At 41.7% G+C, this 25,700-nt stretch overlaps 1 protein-coding gene across 1 annotated transcript in view; it reads right to left on the bottom strand.

Annotated features, from left to right (window-relative positions):
• Window positions 1-25,700, bottom strand: part of aig1 (androgen-induced 1 (H. sapiens)) — a 33,601-nt gene that overhangs the window by 2,363 nt on the left and 5,538 nt on the right. The window contains exons 2-5 of the mRNA XM_075459377.1: window positions 22,536-22,691; window positions 16,463-16,564; window positions 1,540-1,655; window positions 283-449 (exon numbers count right to left, since the gene is read on the bottom strand). Coding sequence (XP_075315492.1) covers window positions 283-449; window positions 1,540-1,655; window positions 16,463-16,564; window positions 22,536-22,691 — 541 coding nt within the window. The remainder of the gene's footprint in view (window positions 1-282; window positions 450-1,539; window positions 1,656-16,462; window positions 16,565-22,535; window positions 22,692-25,700) is intronic.

Genomic DNA, 25,700 nt, shown 5'->3' with positions numbered 1-25,700 from the left:
CTATCTAACCCTCCCGTTTTTTCCATCTTATTTCCATCTAACCCTTATTTAACCCGGTAACAGTTGCACTCCTGATTTAAAATCTCCTTTCCAAGGTTGTCCTGCCCAAGAAGAACGGGTAAATATTACATAAAGGAGCAGAAAAAACATCTGAATAAAAGCTGAAAAGCTTAAACTTCAGATGTTTCACCACAGCATCCCTGCTGGCCTGGAATGTGCAAATCATTTGGGACTGTGAATCTTTTCCCTCCTTCAGGTCTGCAGTGTGTGTGTGTTGCATGCCTGTGCGTGGCTGGTCCCAGATGTAGCTGTTGAGGATGTCTCCGAGGGTGTAGAAGACGCAGATCACCGCCGTCATGGCGCTGAAAAAGATGACTCGAGCCAGCGGTGTGATGCGCTCCAGCACCGGGTAAACCCACACGCCCGTCACCTGGTGCACCCAACACGTCCTGCAGGGGCACAGACGGCCACAGGTCAATCATCCTGCATCACTTTGCTTTTTAAACGGACCTCCAGCTCATTAAGTCTGACGCTTCAGACAGCAGAAGCATCTCTCAAAGCTGAACACTGGAAAAAATCTAAGTCTTACCAAGTATATTCGTCTCATTTCTAGTCAAAATATCTCATTACACTTAATATAAGACACAACTGCCTAATAAGTACTATTTCAGCCAGATATAGGGACTTGTTTGAAGACAATACATCTGGAATATCTTGTTAAATGAAAAAGTCTTGAAAACAAATTGTTTTGAGTCATATTTCACATGAAACAAGTTTTTAAGCTAATTTCAAGATTACTTTTATCTCTAAAGTCCTAAATATCACATTTTATATCAAGAAATCTTGACAAGCCGATTTTCACTAGTTCCATTGGCAGATTTTTTTGCTTATTTCAAGCAAAAACGTCTTTTATTTGTTGTTTTTCTTACTTATTTTTGGAGGAGCATCTTTTCCAGTGTAATGTATCTGTAAAGCCCTTTGAATCACCTTGTTGTTGAATTGTGCTGTACGAATAAACCTGCCTTGCCTTGCAAGAGTAAGCACGAGTAATTATTGATCATCAGTCCCACAGCATGGCCGACATTGAGCTCCAAACTGTCGTACAGTCCGATAAAACCCAGCTGCCTCAGAGTGAAGCTTTATGATCAGTTATCAATGCTGATTGGAGCCGGAGCCGATAAATACCTGCGGCTACTGCAGAGTCTTTGAATGCAGATTCAACTCTTAACTCTTGGTAAATAAGGCTGAAGATAATAAGAAGTTCACTGGAATCCCTTCATTTTTCACAACTTAGCTCGAACTTTTTAGTTCTTGGACTGGGTTTAACAAATGCAGCAAATTCTCCTGAGAAAAACAAAGAAAAACGAGCAAAAAGTTTGAGATTTTATCATGAAATAACAGCGGAGGAGGTGGAGAATGACTGTAAAACAGTTTGAAACTTCACACACTGTGGTGAACTGCATGCGAGCGCACTCACTTATCAGGGATGTGTTGTGTTTGTGGCGTTTTAGTGCAGAGGGAAGAGGAAAAACTCATTACCAGAGGATGTATCCCACACCAAAGCAGCACACCGCTGCCAGACCCCACGACCTTCTGGGGTATTTGTGGTGGGTGGTCCGCATCTCGATGATGATGAAGGGAAGAACGGTGGTGTGCTGAAAGAGCAAAGAAGAAGAAGGTGGAGGGAGGTGTGGATTAAAGGAAACGTGGAGCAGAATGGAACTAAGTAACATGAAAAGGCACGACAGTTTCTGTCGGGTTATCTGAAAACCTGCATGAGCTCTTGTGGCTGAAAGGCTCCTTCAATTCAAATAAGGGCCAAAAAGTTAGAAACATGTCTCAAAACACATCAGAACAAGGGGAAGGCAACCATCTACTGAACTACACCTCCACAGAGGCAGTAGTTACAGTAAGTCTCTGTATAAAACTGCTTGTTTTTACAATCAACACTTCAAAATGAAAGAAAATTGCATCTTTACAAAGAAAACTCCACATTTTCTCTGCATCTCTGCTTGAAAAATGAACAATTATGGTGTTTTTATACTTTTTTTTATGGATAAATAACTTATTTCCTGGTGCTTAGAACAAGCAAATGGATAAATGGAAAAACAACATACATTTAACCCCAGCAGAAGACAGTTTGTCCTCTTTTCAATAATTCATTCTTGTTCATGTGTGTGTGTGCACTAAGACACCCGTGTAATCCATCTAAACACACACTCACATTTAATGGAGGTCACAGCATGTGTTGCTATTTTCCATGAAGCTGTTTCTCACAACAACACACGAGAGTATTCTTCGGCAGCCGCCGCTGGGACTCGCCGTCTGACAGCTGTTTGCGCACATCCATGAGACCCCATATGTGCAAACACACCCAACCTGCTCCCTGCACACTCTCCACATCTGCCTTGTTTTTGAAAATTGACCAAACATCAGTAATTCAGTCGTTTCCTCCAGACCGTGCAGCCACGTCCACATGCTGCACTGCTCTCTGTGAACACCAGGGGGCAGTCACACACAGACACAGCGCCCATTTGCATTCTCAGGAGCACAGCTGTGCGTGTGTGTCGTTGTTCCAGTGGTGGAAACGACCGAGGTTCTTCTCTGTGCTGCTGAATCAGAAATAAATATTTTATCGCGCATTAACGCATTATTGTAAAAGTCTGTTGCTCACAGGCTTTTGTTTTGTAAAAGTCTGCTGCTCACAGGCTTTTATTCTGTAAAAGTCTGCTGCTGTCTGCTGTGGAACAGGAAAAGAAAGTAACCGGTGGATCCACCAAACATGGAGAAGGGTACGGAACTTTTACTCGGCCATTTTCATTTTAAATTTCTTCCAGACGGCGGAGTCGACAGAACCAAAGTCATCTGTAAACACTGCCAAGTTGAATTGTCTTCTCAGCGTAGTAGTTCCAGTCTAAAATATCACTTAAAGGCAAAACACACAACTGATAGCAGCAAGTCATTCAAGGAAACAGACAGTGGAGCGAGGCTTCTACATAAAAACTACAGAAAGAAGCTGATGTTAAAAGTGTGTTTGCACAACAAATGTTATGGCACTTTCATTCATATGGCAGCACATTTAAAATAAAGCTAAATGCTAAAAGCTATACACTACTTTTGGATTCATTTTTGGATTTTGCGTACAAATGCGATTAATTAGATTAAAAACTTTAATCGTTGCCCAGCCCTAGTTTTAGACCCTTTTCTACAAGCAGCCTGTCGCTTCAGTGGTTAAAGTGGCTCTCAGTACTTTTACAATAAGTATTTCTTTGCTTCATTTAATGTGACGAAGAGTCATGCCATGAATTTGGATGTTATCAAATGTGAGAAAAGGACGTGTTTTTCTTTGCGGTGACCTGAAATTATAGGAGAAACCATAAATTCTTTCCATATTTCCAAATAGGATTGTTTATTTGCTCTGTGCTCTTGACTTTTCTGACAGTTCTCACGTAGACAAAGAGCAGAAAGCCGGTCAATGGGAACATAAAGGAAAAATAATGGAGAGCCACACATTTCTGTTCAGTTTGACCACACAATAGAGGCAAAAGAAAGCCTGAAATGGCAGCTGCTCTCATTTCCAAGAGCTTTCAGCCACAGTTTCGGTCATCTGCTTCCAACAGAGCAGCAGTTATCATGTTCATGAGGATGAAAACACGCTCTCCAAAGAGGCTTAAAGCGTCTGTAAGTGTGAACTCTGCAGCTTATCTCAGGATATTTAGCTCCTAAATATCCTCCTAAATAAAAATTTAGGATATATTGGAAATCCACAGCAAGCACTCGCAGCTTACACATTAATGACAGGCTCAAAATTCTTTAAAATCCACAATGTCTCTTACACCTGGATGAATTCTACCTCAAAATGTAGGTATTTTTGTTGTTTTGTGGGAAAATGCATTGAAAATAACCAAATGAGGCCATTTTGAAATGCCATAAAAGCTGTATTTTAAACAGGACCTTGATAAAATTGACATAACTTTCTTCAGTAGACCTGTCTTATCCGTTTTGGGACTCGCAGAGGCCAAAAATTCAATGGGAAAATCGATTGAAAAGCACTTTACGAGCCAAAAATGCCAAAACTGGCCTATTTTGGAGGCCTCATAACTCAGCCATACGACATCACAGAGACCTCATTCAAAGTTTATATGTGACAGGAGACTCTCAACTTCAACTAAACTAAACCTTTTTTTTCTATAGGGCGGGCAGTAGATTGGCACCCATCAAAATTTCTTCAGAAATTTTCTAGCTAAAGATATTTAGCTTGTTGCACAAGTCTGAGGTGATGGAATCCCCGGCTATAAATCTAAAGACATGTCGTCGCAGGCTCCCTGTTTCACAGAAAAAAGATCAAACTCCTGAGAGTCTGTTTGCCGAGGCTGGTTTTGTAAGCCGTGCACCAATGCAGGCGTTCACTGTGTCTCAGACTCTGACTCTGACTTTGACCAATCAGTTTTCACGCTTCCCTGAAGGATTTGAAAAGGTCAGACTGAAGATGCCAAGTATGTGCAAACTAACAAAATAACAACATCAGGACGGAGAAGATTTCTCTCCTGGGTTCTTAAATTCTAGGCTTCCCTCCCATCATTATACTGCACACACACACATACACATCCTGACGCTGCACTTCTCACTCGTGTGCCTCAGTGGAATTCGAGTCTCCTGGTTGTGTTTAACTTTAGTCTGTGTTGAGAGGAGTCGCTGCTCGTAAATAATGCCCTCTTTATTCGCTCGGTCCTATTTTTGTTTCTCTGTCCTTCTTTGTTGTCCTCCCTCCCTCTCCGTCTATCTCTCTGTCTCTCACTCCCTCTCGATGTCCATTTCCCCTCCACCATTGAGGCTTGCGGTTTTCTCTCTGGCAGCCAGCTTTCTGCCTCCGCGGAAAATCCCCCCCTTCTTCGGCAAACACTGGTGGTTCGATCCTGTGGTCTGGGGATAAAAATGGGATGAACCGGCTCACAGAGATGTGCACGGCTGAGGGTCACATGGCTGAGGGTAGGTTGACGAGGTCAAACATCTTCCCGTGATAACGAACGACATCAAAAAGAGTTGAGTTACAGGCGTGTGACCTCAAAATTTTGAGATGATTCAGCTCCAAAATCGAATGAAAACAGTTAGAAGGCTTTAAAGTTGACATGATAACACCAACACAGAGGAGAGAAGAGGGTTATAAGGCCGTTTCCAAACTATCTGGAGTCCATCGTTCTACAGAGAGAAAGATTATTCACAAGTGGAAAACATTCAGGACAGCTGTCAATCTTCCCAGGAGTGGACGTCCCAGCAAGGTCACCCCAAGGTCAGAAACCCAAGAGCTACATCTCAGACTCTGCGGGCCTCAGTCAGCATGTTAAAGGTTAAAGGTCACCCCAAGGTCAGAAACCCAAAGAGCTACATCTCAGACTCTGCAGGACTCAGTCAGCATGTTAAAGGTTAAAGGTCACCCCAAGGTCAGAAACCCAAGAGCTACATCTCAGACTCTGCAGGCCTCAGTCAGCATGTTAAAGGTTAAAGGTCACCCCAAGGTCAGAAACCCAAGAGCTACATCTCAGACTCTGCAGGCCTCAGTCAGCATGTTAAAGGTTAAAGGTCATGACAGCACAGTTAGAAACAGACTGAACAGGTATGGCTTGTGTGGAAGGGCTGCAGGAGAAAGCCTCTTCTCTCTAAAAAGAACATGGCAGCACAGCTTAGGTTTGCAAAGCTGCATCTGAACAAACCATAAGACTTCTGGAACAATGTCCTCTGGACAGACCAGAGCAAAGTGGAGATGTTTGGTCATAATGCATAGCAGCACGTTTGGAGGAAACCAAACACAGCATATCAGCACAAACACCTCACACCAGCTGTCAAGCACGGTGGTGGAGGGCTGATGATCTGGGCTGGTTCTGCAGCCACAGGACCTGGGCACCTCGCAGCCATTGAGTCCACCATGAACTCCTCTGGATACCAAAGTGTTCTAGATGTGTCAGATGTGAGGCCGTCTGTCCGACAGCTAAAGCTGGGCTGAAATTGGCTCATAAACAGCACAAAGATCCCAAACACAGCAGCAGATCTACAGCAGAATGTGTGAAGAAGAGAAGAATCGAGGTGTTGCAACGGTCCAGTCAGAGTCCAGACCTCAGCCTGACTGAGATGCTGTGCTGGGACCTTTTACCCCCTAAAACTGAAATCAATTTGACACCATGTCTGTTCTGTTGTTAGAAAATGACCCTTTGGTGTCGGGTTAGGTTTCCCTGCTGTTCCCAGCCTCATCTGCTCTGTGCTGTTCATCCAAATATGAACAAGGGAGCGTATTCTTAGCGGAGTAAAACCCTCTCTGAGACATTTCTGGTACGAGTCATCTGGTGGAACCACAAGTACGGTTTTGAGTGGCCGCAGTCAGGTTTGGCAGCGTGCCGCGGCCGGACCGTGATGCAGCTAAACGCTGTGGAAGAAAAGCGATGACGCCGCCTTCCATCCAAGGATAAATGTGATGGATGCCACGCATTTAAGTATGTTTCAGACATGTTTCTCCCACTCAGCTTAATGTTTAAGTTGAATTAAAGAAAAAAATAGAATCAGAATCTGCTTAATTTCACATCATATGGCTCCACCACAACATATAATTAAAATAATATTTCAGTGACACTTCTGATATCTTTGGAAACACAGTTAAAAAGGATCTCCTGTGGGTTTAGGCAAATGTTTCCAGTCTTGTGCGTCCCAGTTTAAGCTGTCAGAGCTTCCTTCTCAGACCTGCCATCCTGCTCATGTGAAGGCTTCAGGCTGAACTCCGCTTCAACCCTTTAACTCAAATAAAAAGCCTCTTGTGGACATTCCTCTCAAGAGTTTTCCACCTTAAGGAGCTTATCATGTCACAGAGAGACAGCCGGGTTCCACTTTTTATCTAAAACACACTTTAGTGTGAGCGTGCACAACCTGCAACCGCAATGTGTGCCGAGGCTGTATGATGGTGACGCTCGGTGAAGTGGGCCAAACTTCTGATTGTTGTTAGTGTTTTATCTACTTCAGCTACATTCAGCTTTCCTTCAACTGTTTTTCTGTTTCTGAAGCTTCTTGTAAGCTGGTTTATGTTTATTTTTATGCATTTAGCAGACGCTTTTATCCAAAGCGACTTACAATTGAAAAAATAATAGGGCTGGGCAACGATTAAAATGTTTAATCTAATTAATCACATGATTTCCCTGATTAATCACGATTAATCGCATTTGTACGCAAAATCCAAAAATGAATCCAAAAGTAGTGTATAGCTTTTAGCATTTAGCTTTATTTTAAATGTGCTGCCATATGAATGAAAGTGCCATAACATTTGTTGTGCAAACACACTTTTAACATCAGCATCTTTCTGTAGTTTTTATGTAGAAGCCTCGCTCCACTGTCTGTTTCCTTGAATGACTTGCTGCTATCAGTTGTGTGTTTTGCCTTTAAGTGATATTTTAGACTGGAACTACTACGCTGAGAAGACAATTCAACTTGGCAGAGTTTACAGATGACTTTGGTTCTGTCGACTCCGCCGTCTGGAAGAACTTGAAAATGAAAATGGACGAGTAAAAGTTCCGTATTCCTCTCCATGTTTGGTGGAGCCGCCGATTACTTTCTTTTCCTGTTCCACAGCAGACAGCAGCAGACTTTTACAAAATAAAATAAATACTAAAACAGGGGTGGTTTGTGACGTAGTGGGTTGAGCAGGCGCCCCATATACAGAGGCTATAGTCCTCCCTGCAGCTGGCCCCGGTTCGAGTCCCGCATCGGACGGCCCTGTGCTGCGTGTCGTTCCCCCTCTCTCTTCCCCCTCTCTCTGCCCCCTGCTTCCTGTCTCTCTGAACTTTCCTATCCATTAAAAGGCACAAAAGCCCCCAAAAATAAAAAAAAAACTGTGTTAATGCGCAAGAAAACATTTATCGGCGTTAAATAATAACGAGTTAACTCGCCCAGCCCTCGAAAAAATATAACATTACAGCTAATATCAAAGCTAACAATAAGCTACATAGAAGGAAAGCACAAGTCAGACTCTGTGAGAGGTGACAGTAGAGGTAGAGAGCAGGCATAGAGGGAAGTACAGGATAGGAGATGCTCTCTGAACAGCTGGGTCTTCTAGAGTTTCTTGAAGATATTCAGGGACGCCCCTGTTCTGGTAGCGCTCGGCAGGTCATTCCACCATCGTGGAACGACACATGAAAAGAGTCTGGATTGTCTTCAGCGTGGTGTAAGCACTGGCACTGCTAGACGACCAGAGTGACCGAGTTGTGACGTAAGCCTTTGAGAGAGCATTCAAGTAGCTGGGAGTCGTTCCATTAAGCACTCTGTAGGCTAACATCAGTGACTTGAATTAGATGCGGACGGCTAAGGGTAGCCAGTGGAGCTCAATGAACAGAGGGGAGACGTGAGCTCTTTTGGGCTGATTGAAGACCAGACGCAACGTTGCGTTCTGGACCATCTGCAGAGGTTTCACAGCACAGGCTGGGAGAGCAGTTAGGAGGGAGATGAGCACGGCCTGCACCAGGAGCTGGGCGGCGTGCTGGGTTTGGTACGGCCTGATCTTTCTTATGTTTAGCAATGTGAAGCGGCACGATCGAGCAATGGAGGCAACATGATCTTTAAAGGTTAGTAGGTCATCAATCATGACACCCAAGCTTCTATCTACCTTTGACGGAGCAAGAGATAGGGATTCAGTTTGGATGCAGATGCTGTGCTGTATGGTTGGTTTGGCTGGAAATAATAATAATAATAATAACTTGGACTTATATACCGCCTTTCAAGGTACCCAAGGTCGCTTAACAAAAGAAAAGAAGGGGGGAAGGGTAGGGCCGGACGGGTGGGTTTAAGAAGAGTAGGACATGGAGAAGAGATGTGTTTTTAGATTCTTTTTGAACTGTAGTAGAGAGGGGGCAGAACGGATGTGAAGTGGCAGATTGTTCCATAAGGTAGGGGCAGTTGAACAAGTCTGGTGCGACTCGAGGAACGGAAAGTAGGTCCTTGTCTGAGGAGCGCAAAAGCCGCGACTGGGAGTAGGGGCGGAGGAGATCAGAGATGTACTTAGGTGCAAGTGAGTGGAGAGATTTGTAGGTCAAGAGAAGGATTTTATAGGTGATGCGTGCTTTGACTGGGAGCCAGTGAAGTTGCTTTAGGATGGGGGTGATGTGCTGCCAGGGCTTGGTGTGAGTTAGCCCCCTGGCAGCTGAGTTTTGGACATACTGCAACCTGTCAAGGGCCTTACTGGGTAGCCCAGACAGGACACAATTGCAGTAGTCCAGGCGGGAAGAGATAAATGAGTGGATGAGGGTCTCTGTTACTGAGTCGGATAATGAGGGCCGGAGTCTTGAGATGTTTCTGAGGTGAAAAAAGGCAGATTTAGTGATGCTCTTGATGTGGGACCGAAATGAGAGAGTGGAGTCCAGGATGACGAGCAGTTCAGTTTTAGAGAGGTTCAGTTGGAGGTAATGGGCTTTTATCCATGTTGATGTGTCAGAGAGACGGTCTGAGATTGGTGCTGAGACCGTGTGGTCGTCAGGTGGGAATGACAGATAGAGCTGGGTATCATCAGCATAACTTTGGACCCCAACTGATGAAGCCAAATGCTTTAAAAGAAGCCATAAGTCTGCACTTCAGACTCAGAGCTGGGATATTTAGCCACACTGACAGACTGAAGCTGTTTCCAGGCGTAAACAGCAGAGGATTTCACAACTGGACGTGAACACAGACGGACGCTCTCTGCTGGGAATGAGCCGTCACAGCAGAATGCTTGATAAGGCTCCCTGCATCTGCCATGATGACAGTTTTATCATCAAAACCACATGTAGTTGGAGCAGAAAGTAACATCCGAGTTTATGAAGCAGCAACTTCTCAGAGAACACACTGGCTCCTCCATCAGAAGCTCTCTCTGGGATTTTCTGGAAATATCACCGAGTCGCCGGAGCCAATGTTCCGACATTCTCACATGTTTCACCAGCTCTGGAACACATTTAGTATAATACAAACGAGGAGCACAATGTTTCCTGTGACTGACACTGAGAGGCCACATTTACATTTAAACTGGGGCCTCATGTGTCCCATATGGGCCCCGTGGGAGGGACCTGCGTCTGCCTGCTCCCGCGGGTTTTCCATCAGCTCCTGTGACACCTGCAGGATCCCAATCCAAATGCATTCCTCTAACACAGAGATACTCATTGTGCGACTCCTCAAGCTCTAACTGGCGGCTCGCACTCGCACAGTAGCTTATAACAATATGGTAACAATAACAATACATTTTTCCAAATAACACACAGCGAATACTGCACAGTATTAAGTATTTGTATTAAGTTTGCATTTTTGTAGTATTAAATATTTTTATTAAGTATAAAGCTTAATGGTGTTTCCTAAAGGGGGCTGTGTTAAACCTGGCAACGCAGCCCGCTTTAACCTCCTTTAGCCAGCGTGAGATGCAGGCACAATGGATCGTTTTTTAATTAAAAAAGAGCAAAAACCAGCACAGAAACCATGCTCATCTGGAATGTCTCACTATGATTACAACAACTAACTACAAATACAACATGAAGAAAGTCGAGGACATGCATGCCAGCTTCTGCTCATCCCAGTATTAAGGTAAATGTGGTCTTAATTGAAAATGTATTGGCTGTGTTTTTCTTTTTTTGTGTGATGTTTTATATGTAGAAATGCATATTTGCTAAAGGGAAACTTAGTATGTTGTGGTAAAAGTGGCTCTTCCCTTGATTTTGCTGCCAATGTGGCTCTTGTGAAAAAAATAGTGAGTGTTTCTACTCTAATATGTGACATACAACAGAAAGGGTGGAAACCACCCCTTAACTTCAGTTCACTTTCTGACTTAGCCTCGTGTTTGTAGAGCAAAGCCCAGCTTTAATCTTCATCTCAGATTCAACACAGTGGTTAAATCCAGCTAAGCAGCTGAGGTATTGTCCCTGTGGGAGCAACAATGTATTTTCTAACCGCCCACTCCGTCCCACAGAAATGCATAAAAACTTCTGTTCCAGACAGATTTGTGTAGGAACCGTGGGACAGCGACCGCAGCGCAGCCCTCTGTCCCAGTTATCTGAATACGGCCTGATAACACTGGCTGCAGCAGCCAAGATGCTGCAGGAGTCCAGGTCCACACACGAGCAAGTTATGTTTCCATCATTTAAATCTTTATTTTTTGATCAAACGTTAAGTCTCGCGGCCCAGACGCCTGCACTGGAAAAAATGCCCCTCCAAAAATAAGTAAAAAAACAACAAATAAAGACATTTTTGCTTGAAATAGGAAAAAAAATCTGCCAATGGAACTAGTGAAAATCAGCTTGTCAAGATTTCTTGAAATAAAATGTGATATTTAGGACTTTTGAGTTAAAAGTGATCTTGAAATTAGCTTAAAAACCTCTTCAAATGGAAAAAAAAGCTTGTTTCATATGATATGTGACTCAAAACAATTTGTTTTCAAGACTTTTTCACTTAACAAGATATTCCAGATGTTTTGTCTTCAAACAAGTCCCTATATCTGGCTGAAATGGTGCTTGTTAGGCAGTTGTGTCTTATATTAAGTGTAATGAGATACTCAGTGAGACAAATATACTTGGTAAGATTTAGATTTTTTCCAGCGTGCAACAATTCCAAAAAGAGGGACTTCCAGATCTGTGAGACAGTGCAAGAACGGTGCACTGGAAAAAAATCTAAATCTTTGTCTCATTGAGTATCTCATTACACTTGATATAAGACACAACTGCCTAACAAGTACCATTTCAGCCAGATATAGGGACTTGTTTTAATACAATACATCTGGAATATCTTGTTAAGTGAAAAAGTCTTGAAAACAAATTGTTTTGAGTCATATTTCATATGAAACAAGCTTTTTTTTACATTTGAAGAGGTTTTTAAGCTAATTTCAAGATCACTTTTATCTCAAAAGTCCTAAATATCACATTTTATTTCAAGAAATCTCGACAAGCCGATTTTCACTAGTTCCATTGGCAGATTTTTTTTGCTTTTTTCAAGCAAAAACGTCTCGTATTTGTTGTTTTTTTACTTATTTTTGGAGGGGCATTTTTTCCAGTGTGCTATTTGTTTACGGCTGCTTGTGAGCAAGGTTGATGATAACTTGCTTGTGTCTGCATCCGCTACCCAGCAGCTCCGGGGTAAAAAATAAAACTGTAAAAACCGAGCACACGAGAGATGGCGGTGCGTGTGGAGCTGATCCCAGCTCTGTCTGTAAGTGAGAATGTGTGTGCGTGAGCCGTGAGACTATGAATCCTTGTTGCTAGGAGATACCTCGCTGTGTGTGTGTGTTGCCTTGGTGGAGTTTAAGGCCAGCAGAAGGTACACATGCAGACTCTGGACCTGCTGGTTTGGCCACATTTAAGATGAGCTTAGTTTTTGTTATGCCCTGCCCTGTTCTCTTAGTAACCATCCCTGAGCAGGACAGGCCCCCACCCTTCAGCGAGGCAGTTAATAACACTTAAAGCGGCTCTTTGTCAGTGGAACTCTGTCATTTTCTGTTCTTTTTCTTCGCTCTTCGTGTCCCTCGAGGACACAGAGCAGCGATGCATAAGTAAAAAAACAACAAATAAAAGACGTTTTTGCTTGAAATAAGCAAAAAAATCTGCCAATGGAACTAGTGAAAATCGGCTTGTCAAGATTTCTTGAAATAAGATGTGATATTTAGGACTTTTGAGATAAAAGTGATCTTGAAATTAGCTTAAAAACCTCTTCAAATGAAAAAAAAAAAGCTTGTTTCATATGAAATATGACTCGAAACAATTTGTTTTCAAGACTTTTTCATTTAACAAGATATTCCAGATGTATTGTATTAAAACAAGTCCCTATATCTGGCTGAAATGGTGCTTGTTAGGCAGTTGTGTCTTATATTAAGTGTAATGAGATATTTTGACTAGAAATGAGACAAATATACTTGGTAAGACTTTGATTTTTTCCAGTGTTGAATTGGCTCTATATGAATGAATTGGATTATTTTATAAATAATTATGATTGCAATGAATTGAATTCCAATTGGCTTGAATTGGAATTTATTATTTAAGTGCCTTGAGATGACATTTGTTGTATTTGGCGCTATATAAATAAAAATGAATTGAATTGAATTAAATACAGCAGCGATACCAGAAACACTTCAGTACCTCTTCTCTTTAATATAAGCAAAATGCTGATTGACTGTTGGGTCTGACACGTTATGCAGCTACCTGCCAATAACTGCAAACCTTTATTCAAGGGAAGCTAAACAACCCAAAAGAAGCAGAAGCTCAGGATAAGGGACACTCTTTAGTAGACGGTGATATACAATCTATAATATATATATATATATATATATATGTATATACATATATATATATATATATTATAAATATATTTTTATTATAATAATTATATACAATTATATCATATACCTATATATACAATTATATATATATATATACATATATATATATATATTATAAATACAATTATATTATATAATTATACATACAATTATATATATGATATATAATATACAATCAGGCAGGAGAAGAATAAATGATAAAAGGCATTTATGTTAAAACAAAGTCGGCTCGTAGCTGTGTTCTTCTAATGCAGCCTCGACTCTCTGAAAAGGATTTGCACCTTGAATCATGTGACCAAATCATCTCCAATGTTCCCAAAGGTGGTCTAAGAACTCACAGGGGGACAAATAAATGACTCCAGGGTGGAAAGGGAAGGGGGAGGGCGTCTGTAACACACTTATCTTTAACTCCAGAATGCTCAATCCCTTCCCTTTACGTCTCTACTCGTGTCAGATGAGCATTAAATCCTTCATTAAGCAGAGAGTTCTTCTTTAATAAGTTTGCGGTGTCGGATCAACATAACATCCCCACATTCAGACGACATAAAGTTCCCTAATCTTGTGATCTGAAATCAGTGTCAGTTACTTTGTCTTTTACAATTTCCTCCACTGAGAACCTCCCGTTCCTGCCTCCAGCCCTTTCTGAGGAGTGATCATATCGCTGCGCAGGCAGCAAATCAAGCGAGAGGATCACTAAACTGAGGAGAAAAACCCGAATACTTCAGAAACAGTCCAGAGTCAATCGTTCATGCGTTCGGTTTTTAATCACCTCTGAGACGAGAGCGTCGGACACATTATCAAATTATTGTTTCATTTTTCTCCCTGGAGCCAAATCACTTAACCCCTCCCTGCTCTGATGGGAATAGCGAGATGGTTGCCGTGGCAGCGAGCGTAAACAAACAACAGCGATACCATGGAATACCGCAAAATATTTACAGCCAGACTGGACTCACACGCACGGACACACACATAAACACCTCCTCATGTTTTCAGTCTCACACACACACACACACACACACACACACACACACACAACCGTTGGTAGTGCTCGGGTTGTTTTGGTCCTTGGCAAACACGCCATAGCAACCGCTCTGTTACATCACCTCCTGGAGTACAAGAGGAGATACCAAAACAGAGACACATGCTCTTTGTTTCCCCGGGCTCAGCAAGTGTTGCGGGGATGATCTCATCCCACGGCCCGCTTCACCTCGCGCTGCTCCGCTGGATCACGCTCCGGCAGACGGAAGTTTCATGCGGACGCTTTGCATATCAGACAGACTGCTGGAAAATGTTCCGGTTATCTCCCGTTCTGATTCAAACGCACACGCGGCTGACGGGCCTTATCGGGCCGAGGACACGGTGTGCAGAGTTTACTTCTTGTCTAAACATTAGATTAAAAACCCTTCTTCCTGCTGATGGCGAATCAAAGCCGCCCGCCCGATGAATCTAACCAAATGAAGAGGTTCGCAGATAAGCTTTATCGGGTTTATGGAGTTTATGATCCACTGACATGAGTAATGACCCAAGAGGGGTAGACTTTAGATGTTCAGCCATGCGGAGGAGCCATAAATCAATTAATCAATTTAGCTGCATTTCAAACAGCAGGGAAGCCTCTAAGGTTTCCCAGACTGGGTTTCTCCTTCTTGGAAGCATCCCCCTGCTTTACATGTGGGTCCTAGATGATGCAGCGCCATGGTTACCCCCCATATGTGGCCCAGCCCAGTGGAGCAGCCCTGTGGAGACACTTAAAGGGATAGTTCGCCTCTTTTGACATGAAGCTGTATGACAGTGATACTCACAAATTTTTTCACAAGAGCAACATTGGCAGAGCAAAATCAAGGGAAGAGCCACTTTTACGACAACCTACTAAAGTCCCCTCTTGCAAATATGCATTTCTACATATAAAACATAAAAAAACACAAAAAAAGAAACAACACAGCCGATACATTTTCAATTAAGACCACATTTACCTTAATACTGGGATGAGCAGAAGCTGGCGTGCATGTGCTCGACTTTCTTCATGTTGTATTTGTAGTTTGTTGTTGTAATCATAGTGAGACATTCAGGATGAGCATGGTTTCTGTGCTGCTTTTTGCCCTTTTTTAATTAAAAACCGATCCATTGTGCCTGCATCTCGCGCTGGCTAAAGCAGCTAGCGTGCACTGCGGTCAGGTGTGAGGTGGTTTAAGCGGGCTGCGTTGCCAGGTTTAACAGTTCCCCCTTTAGGAAACACCATTAAGCCTTAATTAATACTTAATAAAAAATACTTTATACTACAAAAACGCAAACTTAATAAAAATACTTAATACTGTGCAGTATTCGCTGTGTGTTATTTGAAAAAATGTATTGTTATTGTTATTAAGCTACTATGCGAGTGCGAGCCGCCAGTTAGAGCTTGAGGAGCCGCACAATGAGTATCTCTACTGTGTAACATCCCATATCAGCAACATCATTTATGAACATCTTCTTACCCCCTGCTGCGTCCTGTGAGCAGAGTTCCAGCCTCGTTTTGGTGTTGATGAAGGTAGTCCGGCTAGTTGGCTGGGGTTTAAAAAATAAAGCGTTTTGCTTCTCAGAACAATATGAACGCATATTGTTTTGAGAATCTGGGATTATTTTGCCATTTGAGATGATTTTGTGATCTGATTTGTATGCTTGTTGTTGTGCTTTTCCAGTGTTTGCAGTGGAGCCGGTTTTGCCTCCGGGTATCAGACCGCATATAGCAGCACATGATCTCTGCCTCTCTGCAAAGCCGCTGCCACATGATCCGTTTCCTCGCCTTGTCCTCTTCAGTGGGACTTAAATTAAACTTAAAGAACAGCTCGGAGGGACCAGCAGACATATGATGGCTTCAATTAGCTTTTGTCTTTCACTAACATACTGACAGACCCACGAGCACATACACAATAACGCTCGCTCCTTCCTGCTGTTTCACATGATTCAGTCGCCAAACGTCACTAAAAGGTCTGAATCTAGAGCTCTGAAAAGTGAACTCAAAGGTCTGTAGAAGAGTGCACCTCAAGTGAAGTCCCAAAGCGCGTTCCTTTGCCTGTTCTACAGAGTTTTAACACGAGTCATTACATTCTACTTGGTAGTTTTTTTACAGACAGAGAAACACAAACAACGAACAAAGGGCCACGTCGGACCTACCATGCCGTGGTTGAGCCACTGTGGGATGAAGTTATCCAGAAGTTTTGGGTAAACCAGCTCTCTGTCGTACAGGTAGAGACTCCAGAAGGTGAACACCACAAACTAGACAGAGAGGAAAGATTCAGAGTTACAAACAGGGTTTAAATCACACAAGATAGATAGATAAGTACTTTATTCATCCCAATTTGAGAAATTATTGTGTTGCAGCAGCATACAGTATAAAAGATATGTAAACAATTAAAGGAAAAACAAGCAACTAGAATAAATAGAATAGAATTAGAATAGAAATAGAATAAAAATAGAGAATAAATATTAGCTATATACGAATCTACAGTATGAAGAGTAGGGTAAATAATAATAATAATAATAATAATAATAATAATGAAGATCAGTAAACTAAATAAAAACAGATTTGTACATTTAACAATAAAAAGGTAAAAATAAATTTAACTGAGCAGACTGAACCAATAAGAAATATAGGGTATATGGATAATTTAAAGAGCCAAGCAGGTGAACCGAACGCTGACATTTAGACAGTTTCTGCACTGGAAAAATCAAAGTCTTACCAAGTATATTTGTCTCATTGAGTATCTCATTACACTTAATATCAGACACAACTGCCTAACAAGCACCATTTCAGCCAGATATAGGGACTTGTTTGAAGACAATACATCTGGAATATCTTGTTAAGTGAAAAAGTCTTGAAAACAAATTGTTTTGAGTCATATTTCATATGAAACAAGCTTTTTTTTTCATTTGAAGAGGTTTTTAAGCTAATTTCAAGATCACTTTTAACTCAAAAGTCCTAAATATCACATTTTATTTAAAGAAATCTCGAAAAGCCGATTTTCACTAGTTCCATTGGCAGATTTTTTGCTTATTTCAAGCAAAAACATCTTGTATTTGTTGTTTTTTTACTTATTTTTGGAGGGGCATTTTTTCCAGTGGGTCAGCTCAGTCCTAATATCTAACACTTACATTTTATCACTCAGTCAGGGGTTATTCAGTTTAGTATTCACTCCTTAGTTTTGCCTCTATGTGACTGTTTCCTTCTGGAATTTCTGAAGGAAACCTTCAGGGTCCCGAGCGTCTGAATCCTGGCAGCCTCTCGTGTCCCAAGCTGCTCGGCGTGTTTACCTGCTTATGCTTCCTGTGATATCACATATGAGTCACTTTGTTGCTTTATCCTTCTGGGAACAGTTAACGGGAGCTTCTGTATGCACACCCGGATCATCCCGAGGGTGCAACCTGGCTGCTGCGGCAGTCTTTTGTCCTACTTGTCCTGAACACACCACAGGCTAAACAACTCGTGGGCTAACGTATCTCATCAGTTTGGACCGGGGCCAGACCATGTTCAGGACTGGGATGGAATTACCCGACCGCCAACTGGGTTCCAGTTCGAGGCATCTGAACCCCCCCCCCACACACACACACACAAACACACACACACACACACCCGCCCGGCTCTGCTTTCAACAGGCTGCTGCTGGCAGGAAACACACACATTTAACCCGTGTGTGTTAAATGTGATTTTATTTTAAATGTGTTTTTTATTTTAAATGTGTTTTTAATAAATGTGTTTTTTATTTTAAATGTGTTTTTAATAAATGTGTTTTTTATTTTATTTATCAAGTCATTTATTATTATTATTATTATTATTATTAGTTAGTAGTAGTATTTTTATTAAAATTGTTTATTATTGTATTATTATTGTTGTTGTTAATATACAATCATTGTAAAATATTAATACTTTTTTTTTTTAGGTACTTGACTAATTCGAATTTCCCCCATTGGGGGATTGAATAAAGTATTAAAGTAAAGTAAAGTATTCTATCAACACACAGACCTGCACATTTTTCCACAGAGCCACACTGACCTGTAATGCACCTGCACAGTCATGCATGTATACGACGGGAAGTCACACACACACACATACACACACACAGCTCTTTGGATAGGTTTTAGACCTGAGCTGTGGTGATAATCATATCTATTGTTCTGTGTGTAAACTGAACCGTGAGTCCAACACACACACACACACACACACACACACACACACACAGCCACATGGCAGCTGACTTCCATTACACTGGAAAATCAAAGTCTTACCAAGTATATTTGTCTCATTTCTAGTCAAAATATCTCATTACACTTAATATAAGACACAACTGCCTAACAATTACCATTTCAGCCAGATATAGGGACTTGTTTTAATACAATACATCTGGAATATCTTGTTAAATGAAAAAGTCTTGAAAACAAATTGTTTTGAGTCACATATCACATGAAACAAGCTTTTTTTTGACATTTGAAGATGTTTTTAAGCTAATTTCAAGATCACTTTTATCTCAAAAGTCCTAAATATCACATCTTATTTCAAGAAATCTTGACAAACCGATTTTCACGAGTTCCATTGGCAGATTTTTTTGCTTATTTCAAGCAAAAACGTCTTTTATTTGTTGTTCTTTTTAACTTATTTTTGGAGGGGCATTTTTTCCAGTGTACAGGTGTGTTTTTCAGAGAGATTTGTAACTTCAACTTGTGCAGCAATCCAACTAACACTCTGAAAGGAGTTTGATTAGAGTTTGGGACACGTGATGATCAGACAGCCATACAACTTCCTCAGTGTTGTAGCTGCAGGACATGTTGCCAGCTGAAGTCCTGAATAAAGTGTGTGTGTGTGTGTGTGTGTGAGAACAGCCTGAGGATCAGACAGAGGTCACAGTCTGGATGTCTGAGGAGAATGACTCAAATATGCTTCCTCTGTTGTGTTTATTCACAGCAGGATTCAGCTGATACGTCGGCTTTTAAAGGTTTTTAAAGCTCCGTCCTTATTTTAGGCCTCTAAAACCAAACTGTGTTCTTTCTTCTTAGGGAAAACCACGATTCCAAAGCTGCAACTGTAACTTTTTCCCAAAGAACAAAAAGGCAACAAAAGGCAACACCAGGGAAGCTATTATCCTTCCATAACCTGAAGAACAGAGACGCAGCTGTGCAGCGAGAACAAAACCGCAGCCGTCGCAAAGATGAGTAACATCTGTATCCTGATGCTTCTGTAATTCTTCTGACTGGTGGCTGTTTTCGTGTGATATTAGCTGACTTTTATTAGTGATTTTCCACAGTAATATGCCTCCATGTGTGCAGGCCTTTATCCATTATCCTGGAAAAAATGCCCCTCCAAAAATAAGTTAAAAAAAACAACAAATAAAAGACATTTTTGCTTGAAATAAGCAAAAAAATCTGCCAATGGAACTCGTGAAAATCGGTTTGTCAAGATTTCTTGAAATAAAATGTGATATTTAGGACTTTTGAGATAAAAGTGATCTTGAAATTAGCTTAAAAACCTCTTCAAATGTAAAAAAAAAAAAAGCTTGTTTCATATGATATGTGACTCAAAACAATTTGTTTTCAAGACTTTTTCATTTAACAATATATTCCAGATGTATTGCCTTCAAACAAGTCCCTATATCTGGCTGAAATGGTACTGGTTAGGCAGTTGTAGGGATGGGAATCGAAAACCGGTTCTTGTTGAGAACCGGTTCCCAGTGTTTCAATTCCTTGGAATCGTTTGGCGATTTTGCAAACGATTCCCTTATCGATTCCAGTGGGCGCGAATGACGTCACAGCGCCACATTGCGTAGCGAGTCCAGCGCAGCCAGCAGCCAACAGTAAACATGGCGCCCAAGCGGTACAAACGCTCGAAAGTTCGGTTACACATCCCTAAAAAAGACGACAACAGGGCAACTTGCAAAGTGAATTTTTCACCAAAGGGAGGAAATACTACCAACATGCAATAACTATGAATGAATGATTAACGTCGGTGAATCTGAACCCAGCAACGTTAGCAACGTTAGCAACGTTAGCATGTCCTCGGCTAACACTGCAGGTCACTAACTAACTAACAAACACTGCCTATCATTTTAGCACCATTTGCCTCCTTGTAAAAGCTGCTGTTAGTAACGGTTAAGGTTAAATGAATGCCTTCTCAGGCATTACATTTAGATGAAATCATGAGAGACAGAGCCTGACTGGCTCAGAGCCAGAGGCTGGTGGTACTACCCCCAGTTCACCTCTACCTCCAGCTTCTCCTTTCACCAGAGCAGGAAGAGTTAAATTACCCAGGCCAGGATAGACCAATGTGGACCTCACCGTTGTTGGGTTTGTGAGGTCATGACTCGTGTTACTTCTAAACTAAACAAAGTTGATGCTAATCGACCGGTTTGTTGTCCTTTTTCTCCAAATGAGAATCGATAAGGGAACCAACAAAGAACCGAATCGTTAAGCAGAATCGAAAATGGAATTGGAATCGTAAAAATCTCATCAATTCCCATCCATAGGCAGTTGTGTCTTATATTAAGTGTAATGAGGTATTTTGACTAGAAATGAGACAAATATACTTGGTAAAACTTTGATTTTTTTCCAGTGTGGTTTGCTTCTGATCTGCAAAGCTCCCACTTCATGAATTTGAAAATGGCTGCAGACAGGATATAAATGTTGTTGCTCAGCGGGAAGAACTACCTGCTAAACTGCTTCAGCAGCCATAAATAATCTTAGTAAAAAAGCAGCATCAATGAATCACATTGTTGCAGCGATAAAAACATCAACAGATTCCCTGATGGTGAAATCAGAATCAGGGTCACATCAGTCTCAGGTGGTTTCACTGTGCAAACACATTGTTTTCACCTGGTTTTAAAAGCCGGAAGTAAGCACCCACAGGCAAGACTCTAAAGAAGGAGCACAGTTTTACTCAATGTGAAACTGAGACAAATCTCTTTTATTTGGCGTCTCGATTCTGGAATCACAAACGCAACAGAAACCGCTGGATGGAAGAAGGCAACAGAAGCGGGTCGAAAACACACATCAGCTCTGATAGATCCTCACCGGCTGAATGCGTAGCCTGTACAGTATATACAGCCGTGCATGCAAATGATCGGGGGGGGACACACAGACGTGCACATGGAGCCTGGTCTATCACTCTCTCTGTTTAAAGCCTCATTACCAGCTCCTCTGAAGCCATTAGGCTTGGCTGTGAGACATGGCTACGGTTATTTATACAACCCAGAACAACACAGAGTGAATTATGAAATTAATCATAAGAAAGAAGATGGGAAACAGTGACTATCATAAAGATCTTTTCTTGTTTCCACTTCTCACATCAGGGTTACATTAGTCTAAAAACGAGGGACGGTCTGAAGAGTCTTTCCTTTAACCCTAATCTCTGATAGGGGACATTTTTGTCCACTTGGGGTGTACTTTCTCCTCTAATTTCACACTGGAAATAGTGATACTCATCATATTTGGTCCAGTTGTGCATTTTTGACAATTTTTTCGAATTTCAAACACACATCATATACAATGCAATTTTTCATAGTGTAGGAAAAAAAAACTAATGTCGTCCCCTTTTAAAACGACCTAAAAACATCATATATTAATATTTTTTCCACTTTTTTTCCATAAATCTTTTATTCCACTTCAGATCATAACTACCAAGTTTTCAATTATTTTCAAAAAATGAACCCTTTAGATGCCAATTTGAACTTTTAAGCCCAAATTTTAAGCCTTTGGGTGCCAGTATTTTCAAAATATGGAATGCAAAGTGGAATCACTGAGTAGGGATAATTATGGTCTGGGATATGTCAATGATTAGCTACAACATTGATTTTTAGGGATTTTAATTTTTTTGTAATGCCTGATTTAAAAAAAAAAAAAACTCCTTAATTTCTGAAATGTCCCCTTTCAGAAATTAAGTTGTGTTTTAAATCAGGTAAAAACATCAGTTTGGGAGCATTAAAAGGTGCACGTGAGGTTTTTATATGAAACTGTTGCATGTGATCAGATGCACCCACTGCAGTTTGTCTTTCCAAAAATGATAACTGGCAGCACACAGATAGTTAAAGTAGCTTTTACACACTGGAAGGGAGTTGGTTATCCTGCAAACTCAGGCTCTGATTTCCTCCCCTGGCCGGTTTGTGTGTGCATGTGCATGTGCATGTGCATGTGCATGTGCATGTGCATGTGCATGTGCATATGTGTGCGTGCGTGTGCGCTGGCTTGAATGCATCAATCTAATTACCGCTCCGACAGGGAAGGCCAACACAGCCATCATCCAGTCCCTGAGGCCAATCAGCTTCTTCAGCTGCCGCTCCTGCTCCCTGCTGTCTCCTCCTTTAGTCAGCAGGCTGGACACATCGATCAAGACACACAATCCAAAAAACACTGCCTGGATCACCTGCAGAGAAGAGCAGAGGGAAGACAGCGAGCTCTTTAACAGCACTTTCACAAGACAAACACTTCAAAGAGAGACAGGAAGGCGCATTCATCAGCAGAAAGAGCAGACTTTGAATCTGTTCCCACTTTTTCCCCTCATGGTCTGTTCATACGAGCAGAAGGGAGGAACCACGTCCTGTTTCACAATGAAACCCATCAGGGACATCAGCTCTACCTGGAGTGGTCGTGTCATCAGGAGGAGGCTATAAGGGCCGCGTTACACGTGATTGGAACAAATCAAGTAGAAGGAAACTCGAGGCAGAAGTCTGAAGCCACCACGAATTTCTTTAACTGAAAAACAGAAAATAGCTGCAGTGATCTAAGTGTAAAAGGATATTTATACAGAATGTAAGACAAACAGAGAGGACCCTGAACCTTCTCAGACAGCTTTCTGTCCTTTCTTTAAGGAGTCTTCAGGAACAGTTCTCCAGGCTTCTTGAAGGACATCCCAAAGCTCTTCTTTGGATGTGGGCTGCCTTTTGTTCCGTTCTCAGTCAGCTATAACTGATGGATGGATGGATGGATGGATGGATGGATGGGAGGATGGATGGATCAATGGATGGATGGATGAGAGGATGGATGGATGGATAACTCACTGCTAACTCACACCAAGCCCTGGCAGCACATCACCCCCATCCTAAAGCAACTTCACTGGCTCTCAGTCAAAGCACGCATCACCTATAAAATCCTTCTCTTGACCTACAAATCTCTCCACTCACTTGCACCTAAGTACATCTCTGATCTCCTCCGCCCCTACTCCCAGTCGCGGCTTCTGCGCTCCTCAGACAAGGACCTACTTTCCGTTCCTCGCACCAGACTGAAAACATATGGAGATAGGGCCTTCTGTTCAGCTGCCCCTACCTTATGGAACAATCTGCCACTTCACATCTGTTCTGCCCCCTCTCTACTACAGTTCAAAAAGAATCTAAAAACACATCTCTTCTCCATGTCCTACTCTTCTTAAACCCACCCCTCCGGCCCTACCCTTCCCCCCTTCTTTTCTTTTGTTAAGCGACCTTGGGTACCTTGAAAGGCGCTATATAAGTCCAAGTTATTATTATTATTATGGATGGATCAATGGATGGACGGATGGATGAATGGATGGATCAATGGATGGATGGATGGGAGGATGGGAGGATGGATGGATGGATGGATGTGGGCTGCCTTTTGTTGCGTTCTCTGCCAACATGATCCCACACTGCTTCAGTAATGTTGAGCTCCGGGCTCTGGGGAGGATTCATCCCTCCATCAGACCTGCTGCCACTGATTTTCAGCCCACTTCTTGTGTCCTTTGGCACAGCTCAGCCTTTTCTCCCTGTTTCCCTTCCTTAAGAACGGCTTCCTGACAGCCACCCTTCCATGGAGCCCATTTCTGATGAGGCTTGGGCCAACAGCAGATGGATCAGCTGAAGGTCCAGATGCATCTCTCAGCTCCTGTGTCAGGTCTTTGCTGGATGTTTTCCTCTTTCTTAAGGACATCACTTTCAGATCCTGTTCATCTGCTGGAGATAGTTCTTTAGGCCTGACACTTCTTCTTCTGTCCTCCACTTGTCCAGTTTCCTCAAATGTTTTAAGGACACACTGCACACCATGCTGAGATATGCAGAGTTTTCAGCTAACAGCTCTTTGGGAATCACCTTGTTGCTGCAGAAATCCTGTTTTCTGTCTGTCACACTGTGTTATCTTTGCTGTTTTTCACACATGCAGCTAAAACCCACAAAGAGCTTCTAGATTATTAATTTCTGGTGGCAGAAAACAGTTTAATCATTTAATTTATATGAATTGTTCCATAATTAGTCATTAGATTATATCTTATATTTTTGGGATTAGGATTTTTTTTAAACTGAATTTCTTATATTAATTTGACTCTTTTGGTAACTGAAAACAGTTTAAACGTAAACGTACAAAAAAGTTGAAACTATGAAGCTGTTTTTCACAGATGCAGCTAAAGAAATGGGAACAAATGATGTGTCTCTGTGACAGGCTGCTGGGAACAAAGTGCCTAAAGATCCAGTTTAAAATGGCTTCTTTGCTAAGTTGTCTGTTCTGTGTGGACACAACACTGGTTCATCCCTTGAGTTAGGAGCCTTTTTTCTGCCTGAATGATTTCGTATGTCACTGAACGGCTCATCTGAAAAAGGTACAAGAACTGGAGGGAAGAAGCAGAAAATGTCCAAAGAAAAACGTTGAAAGACCTTCAGAAAGCCTGAATAACCATTGCTCAAGACCACTTTAAAGGATTAAAAGAGAGTCTGGCTGCTTGGAGGGAAAATAAAAAGAAATGAGGGCTGGATCAACACTTTCAGCACAGTGGTATGGATAAGTGTTCTGTGGTTTGCATTTATTCAGGTTAAACTACTTATGAACTGACTCTGCAATATATCAAATGTAGCCAAAGACAATGGAAGTAGCTGATAAAGGTCAGGTGGTCCATTCCCAGCTTCATAACAGTTGGTTGGAAAAGGTTTTGATTCATGGCTGTTATTTAGTGGAGCTAACATTGTAATTTCCACAGGAAGTTTCACCGTGTTGCTTTTTGTTTCACTGTAATTACAGTTTGTTATTCAGACTAAAGACCCCACAGAGGATTCCAAAAGTCTTTTATTTTATTTTATAGGTAATTGCCTATTTTCTCGGTGCACTCTGTAAGAAATTGTTCTATCAAGTAGAAAAATTTTCCCAAAAATGTTTCAACAAGAGAGGAAAACAATGAGCTTTAACATAAATTACAGAAGAAGCCTGCGGGCGAACTTACGGTCCTCTCTGACTCCAACAAACCCGATCCAACTGCACACTCAAAGCCTCAAATTCATCCACAAACCAATGGGTGATATCGCGCCCATCTTAGAGCTTCTTTAACCTGCTGTTGAAACGCTGACTTGACAGTAAAAATACTTTTTTTTAAAGGGAAACTAGCGGCAAGTGATTGTGAGGTCTGACTTTTTCCTGGAGAACCATTTTGTGATGCAAA

This window comes from Odontesthes bonariensis, chromosome 24 (assembly GCF_027942865.1).
Source record: "Odontesthes bonariensis isolate fOdoBon6 chromosome 24, fOdoBon6.hap1, whole genome shotgun sequence".
NCBI classification, from domain to species: Eukaryota; Metazoa; Chordata; class Actinopteri; order Atheriniformes; family Atherinopsidae; genus Odontesthes; species Odontesthes bonariensis.
This window is presented reverse-complemented; position numbering and strand designations above follow the sequence as displayed.